The sequence below is a fragment of the Etheostoma cragini genome, unplaced genomic scaffold, assembly GCF_013103735.1.
Source record: "Etheostoma cragini isolate CJK2018 unplaced genomic scaffold, CSU_Ecrag_1.0 ScbMSFa_1523, whole genome shotgun sequence".
NCBI lineage: Eukaryota > Metazoa > Chordata > Actinopteri > Perciformes > Percidae > Etheostoma > Etheostoma cragini.
In genome coordinates, this window is record NW_023265587.1 from 1082367 (window position 1) to 1088864 (window position 6498).

The following is a 6498-nucleotide window of genomic DNA, read 5'->3' on the forward strand; positions in this document are numbered from 1 at the left end:
GGTTAAATATGCACACTTCCGGTTTAGGCCCCGCCCAGTCCGAGTACGGATCCGGATACAGATAATTCATGTGGTAAAAAGATACAGATACAGATACAGATAATGCTGTACTCGCTCATCCCTAGTTAAAATTTCAGCCAAAAACTCTGGGGCGAGACAGTTTAAAGCTTTAAAAACCAACAATAAAATCTTAAAATCTATTCTAAAACGCACCGGGAGCCAATGCAGGGTGCAGAGAACGGGTGTGAGGTGTGCACTTTTAGGTGTATTTGTTAAAAAGCGAGCAGCAGCATTTTGAACAAGTTGAAGGTGTGAGATGGAGGTCTGATTCCGACCAACATAGAGGGCATTGCAGTAGTCCAACCTTGAACTGATTAAAGCATGAATGGCCCTTTCTAGGTCGTGCCTGTTCAGAAAGGGCTTAACTTTAGCCAGCAGGCAAACCTGGAAAAGTATCATTTTAACAACATTGCTGATCTGCTTATCTAATTTCATGCTGCAATCAAAAGTAACCCCCAAGTTCTTGACAGCTGATCTAGTGTAAGATGCCAGAGCTCCCAAACTCAAAGCTGGACCGTTCTGCATGCCTAGAGTACAGAAAATAATACACTCTGTTTTACCTTCATTCAAATTAAGAAAGCTGTCTGAAAGCCACAACTTCATATCAGTGATACAACTAAGCTGGAGTTTAGTGCGAAACAAATATCATTATGTACCCCTAAGTCTCAGAAGTAGTTGTAGTTGCAGTTTAAGTACCCAGATAGTAGACCCGTCCCATTCCGGGGCCTCGGGTGTAGGGCTATTAGACAATGTACAGTATTAACCTCTTAGATCATTACTCTAAATTTCAGACTTCAGCTTTGGTTTTTCTCTTTGGATCAACACCATTTCCCCAACCAGCTGGGAATTTGAGAAACAGGCAGACTTTATTCCAAAAGTCCCGTCAAGGTTTTCATCTGGTAGTGTTAACTGTCTTGTTCAAGAACCAAAGCATGGTAGCTTAGAGTTCCTGGACGATGTCTTTAATTAACAGGCCACCCAGCAGTGGCTTTCACTGACATTTAGCCACTGACTCATGTTCATGCTGCTCTCGGGTTAACTCGGAAAGCTGTGGAATACGTTTTTAAAGTTGATGTATTTTGGAACTATTTTGAATCCAGAACAATGAGTGCATGCTGTGTGGGGACAATGGCGTTGTCAGCCTGCAGCCACAGCTGGTAAACATCATTACACCCAGTGTGCCACTGAACTCACTGACCTTATCAGCCTCACAGCAACCACTTGTGCAATGAAGTGTGATGAATGATTCATTATGAAGACATTTTAAGATGACATTTGTTTTGTAGTGAATCTATAAAATTGCCAAATAGTCATTTTTAAAAATGCCGTAGCTACTGGCAGCAGTGAAAGGCTTTTACTGATGGAAACAGTGCACAGCTCTGACCAAGCGAGGTGAAGGCCACTGAGCTTCTGCATTAAATGGACGCCGTGGGTACGTACGTCGGGATGTGGAGACACAGACCCTTCGCTGGACCGCGATGTGCAACTTCTAAAAAATGTAAATACCCGTCGTGGCAACAAACAACGCTTGGTCGTGGTTTGGTAGCGTTGCATTTCTTACAACTCATTTCCTGGTTCTCCTTCTCCCTAAACAACAGCAACTCAAGGAGAGGGTTAACTTTTCCTACGCCAGGTTTCTGGCTGCTGTCTGAAAGCACAGGGGAGACACTTTCTCCCATTCGCCCACTATGCCCCTCTAGAGATGGTAATCACTCCGGCACAAACCCCGTCACTCTCTCACTTGCTTTACAACACACTCCCCACACACACACACACACCAGCTATGCTTTCATCTTAAAGATATGCATACGCACAAGTCTAAACTTCATATTCCCAACGCCATGTAATTTAAAACATATGACTATGACAACCCCGAATCATTCAGCCGACGACTTTGGTTCCATGTTGGCTGAAATACCCATCATGATCATGGTTATTATCATAGTAATCAGCAGCCCGGCTTACTCTTCCTGTTTGATTCCCAGCCGCTCTCCTCGGTCCATGTTGAGCGTCCCCGCCCCCTGGCCGTAGCCGTAGCCTTTAGGGCCGTACTTCTTCCCGTAGCACGACTTGCAGTAGATCTCCTGGTCATGGATAGCCAGTGTGGTGCTGTCTAAGCCTTTCCTGCAGACCACTGCGGATACACACAAACACACACACACACACACACAGAGGAGTTATGGAAGTGGAATGGTGTCACTGTGCGCCTAAGAATTACAGTTTCTTCTTGTGATCAGGATGTTGCTGAAATGTTTTCACAGGAAAAAATGACTTGTAACTAGAAAAGGCTTGATTTACCGTAGGTGTTAAACATTTGAAATACTGAAAGAAGTCGAATGAAAACATATTGTAACAAGTGAGATTCTTTTTTTAGTATGAAGTAGATTGAGGAGCTGTATAAGTACTGCAAGTAAGGCTCATTCTACAGAGAAATACACACACCTGCATTCAGAAACTGTGCCTTTTACGGTTGTAAAGTCACAACTATACCATGTATAGGTAGAATGTGCTGCTACGGTGCCGTTACAGTCATTCCCCGGCAGATGTAGAAGACCCCAAAACGCTGACTATTCAGAGAAAACTGGGCTTTTTTGGGAGAAGACTTAAAGAGACGGGCGCTAAAACAAAGTGCTTTTAATCCAGGTTTTGATCCATAACTAGTTTTTCTTTTGGCAGTGCATGATTTCTTAAATTCAAATGCTAGCTGTTGGAGAAATCAGTAGTTGGCAGGTGTGTTCAAGGTAAAGAATGCATTGTTTGAATGAAACAAAGCATTCCAGTGGCTTGAGCATGCACACTGACTGTTGGGATTAGTTCTTAGTTGTAATTCTTCACACGCTCACTTTGTGCCTGTCTGGTACTGGTCTTACATTACACAACTGGCTGGGAAAAGGTCTCCTATCTCTTCTCTCTGATAACACTGGAAATGGAAGCTTCGTAGGCTTGTTAGAAGATGTCTGTGTGTCTAATCAAACTGCACCTAAATCCTCACATTTCCTTAACCATCTTTGTTGTAATTGTTATGGTTTCTCTTTTTGTCACACTATTTCAGTTTTCCTCGGCTACAGTTAGATCATGCATTCATGAGTTGGAGCAAATCCAAGAGTGTCCTATATGTCCCAATAAGTGTCCTATGAGGCTCTGTTTGAAACGGGTTGACATTTCTGAAAATTGGTGAATGTCAAACTTAGAAACTGGAGGAAAGGGCAAAGGAGAGCCAAGGACAGCAAGTGTCCTCGCTCATCATCATCCTCAGTATTAGGGTCACACAAAGCTGCTGTTGTATGGAACTGCTGCTGGAAAAAAATAACTCGTTCTTCATGCTGTGATTGCTTTGTTCTTCTCCTGATAGCCGCTAAATAAAACCGTTTGTTTAATCCTGGTCTCCTGGAACATCTTCACTGGCATTTGAAGTACGGTTCAGGAGCAGGACAAACCCCCGAACCGTCCAACAAACTGACAGAAATGCAGGGTGAAATCAACCACTGATGATGTGCTCTGGTTTATTGGAATTTCTTTAAACTGATCACAATCGTGTTGGGGGGTGCTAGGCGCCAGACAGAGCCACGGTGATGCTGCAAAGTAGCCTCGGGTAGGAAGTGGTTTTGGTGGAACATGTGTATGTTCAGAAATAGTTTTAGTCGTCAACAGAAACTCAGATTGGACAGGTAGTCTAGCTAGCTGTCTGGATTTACCCTGCAGAGATCTGAGGACCAGTAAACCATAGTCCTCAGAAGTCCACCAAAGGTTTAAAGATCACAGAGTACACGGAAGGTAATGGACATCATGCTGAAAAGAGTGAAATCTTGTGAAAAAGTTGAACATCGTGGATATAGACTATTTGGTTTGTAAAGAAGTAAATAACATGGATTGTCTGCTTTCTGTCTCTTTTGCTGACTGATTTTAAGAATTGACAAATTTTGTCTGTCTGAGACTATTGCTTCAAAGCCAACAAACAAATGTGTTTGTGTACATGCCAATAGAAAATCTCACACATTTGTGACCTAAGAGTAAGTTCATGTTTTACCTTTATTTGTGTTTATCTCAATGTTTGTCTGCCAGGTTTTAGTTTGTGAAGCCATAACTTGGGAATTAGATGCTTTTTAGTTCTCAAATCTAAAATTTCACTCAATGTGACAAGAACACAATGATAAAAGGGAAGTGTAAATGTGTTTGTGTATGTATGCATCTGTGTCTATGATGTGTAAATAACAATGTGTAAATAACTGAAGCATTAGATTTACTGAAGGATAAAAGTAGAGAAAGGGGGTAAACTAAACTCTAGGGATTTAGTATGGTACATTTGTAAGTTGGCGGACTCACAAGAGATGAGTTAAATATGAGATATCCTAAATTTTTAGTCCTACACATGGGGCAACCGGCAAAATCGCAGCATCCTACACGTCCCATAATGCAACTCTCTCTTTTGGACCATCCATGCCTGATAAATGGCCGTGTCTTCAAACCCCCTTTCTCCAGTTTGTAAGACAGGCTTCATGTTGAAAATGTGTAGTATTTTTTCAGATGGTCGACTGCTCCATAAAACATCATCCAACTGTAGGAGTAGCACTCCCTACAGTAAGTGAACGGATGTTATGGGGAAATCAATGAAAGAATATGTTGTCCACATGGTCAGCAGGAACATTAAATATATTATATCTTTACTTCATGGGTTAAAACATGCAAAACACAGCAATGGTCCTTTAAGAATCCAAAGTGTATGTGTTACAGCTGAACTTACTGCAGAGAAAACAGCATTTGTGGAAACTCTTCCCGTCACACTGCACTTCCTCGGCGTGGTACACTGTCCCGCGGCATGCTCCACACTTGTTGCCTCCTCCCCAGTTTGGCATTGTGTGGGATTCTAAGAAGAGAGATGGAGATAAGAGAGGCTGAAGCATGTGACTGAGGCAGGGTTACTTTCTCTCTTCCACTTGCTCCGATTATGTCCACATCTGAACTATGGAAACAATTTTTTTAGGCCAAACAAAGAAAAAATGTCCATGGAATTGAGCATTAATGTTTTTCAGCAATGCTCTTCTTCATTCACTCTCACACACGTTCACCCGGAGGATCGACAAGTGGAAACGTGTAACCATAACCATAGCACCTAATGCACTCTACGGAGAACATGGCTCTGAAAAGTAATGCCCCGGGGCTTTTGTTGTTGTCTGATGGGCCTTGACTGCAGGATGCAAACACGAAGAAGAAGTGTGAGCACAGAGTAAACACTGGTGTTACCACACGGAGCCCACACGATGCACCCATTCACGTCCTGACTCACATGTACATCGGCCTGTAATTACAGACTCGGCCCCTTTTAAATGTGTCAAGAGTTAAGGGACCAACTTAACATTTGAAAACTATCCTTGTGTATCACTGCAAAGCAAGCCAGCTGTGGTATCATACATGGGAGACTAAAATGAAAAAGCGCTGTTATTCTACAGAAAACCCAGAGCAGTTGAACATATTAATCTTGCGGGTGGCGAAGTCCTCCTCCCAGCTAGATTAGAGACTGTAGAACAGGTCAGAGCGTGACAGCGGATCAAAAGACCACTAACATTAGCCTCAAAGTTCCCTCAGGGGCTGGATGTGATAAGAAGGTCGGTGCTGAAGTGTACAGGCCTACAAGTCAGCTGAGATGTGCTCTGATGGAAAGCAATCTTAGGTTATTATTAATATATTACGTGAATCCTCATAGATTGAAGTTGCCAAAGACAACAACTCCGGCAAATTTCCTTCAGTATCTAGTCCATCTTGGAGAATAGTGTGAAACTAAATGTTCCCCTAAACCAAAGCCAATGGGATTTTAATAGTGTCGACTCTTGACGGCAGGAACCCTGTAGAAACTCTGGAAGACATTACTGCCCACTGCATTTTTAATTGAAGTGTTATTTATTCCTGGCACTTGCTATTACATGTTCTCTTCTGAATAAATGCACAGTGTGTGTAACCTCTGGCCCATGAACCCATGCTGAACCAAAGTTATCAGAATGTATGGCTAATTGTTTAGGAGGTGGACTTAATGTCGATAGGGTTTAATACTGCTGTCCTGCATGGCCATGGGTAACGTTCATACCCTGTTAATATTCCGGTCTAAGGTAACGTTCATACTCCGGTAATATTCCAGTCTAAGGTAACGTTCATACCCCGTTAATATTCCAGTCTAAGGTAACGTTCATACCCCGTTAATATTCCAGTCTAAGGTAACGTTCATACCCCGTTAATATTCCAGTCTAAGGTAACGTTCATACCCGTTAATATTCCAGTCTAAGGTAACGTTCATACCCGTTAATATTCCAGTCTAAGGTAACGTTCATACCCCGTTAATATTCCAGTCAAAGGTAACGTTCATACCATGTTAATATTCCAGTCTATGGTAACGTTCATACCCCGTTAATATTCCAGTCTAAGGTAACGTTCGTACCCGTTAATATT

The 6498-nt window shown here is 42.4% G+C and overlaps 1 protein-coding gene across 3 annotated transcripts in view; it reads right to left on the reverse strand.

Annotated features, from left to right (window-relative positions):
- Positions 1-6498, reverse strand: part of csrp2 (cysteine and glycine-rich protein 2) — a 14461-nt gene that overhangs the window by 7078 nt on the left and 885 nt on the right. Inside the window, exons 2-3 of one of the 3 annotated variants that reach the window (XM_034865377.1) lie at positions 4802-4924; positions 2026-2194 (exon numbers count right to left, since the gene is read on the reverse strand). In XM_034865377.1, coding sequence (XP_034721268.1) covers positions 2026-2194; positions 4802-4913 — 281 coding nt within the window. In that variant the 5' untranslated portion in view covers positions 4914-4924. Of the gene's footprint in view, positions 1-2025; positions 2195-4801; positions 4927-6498 lie in introns of all 3 variants that reach the window. The other 2 variants (XM_034865379.1, XM_034865378.1) reach the window with 2 other exon arrangements.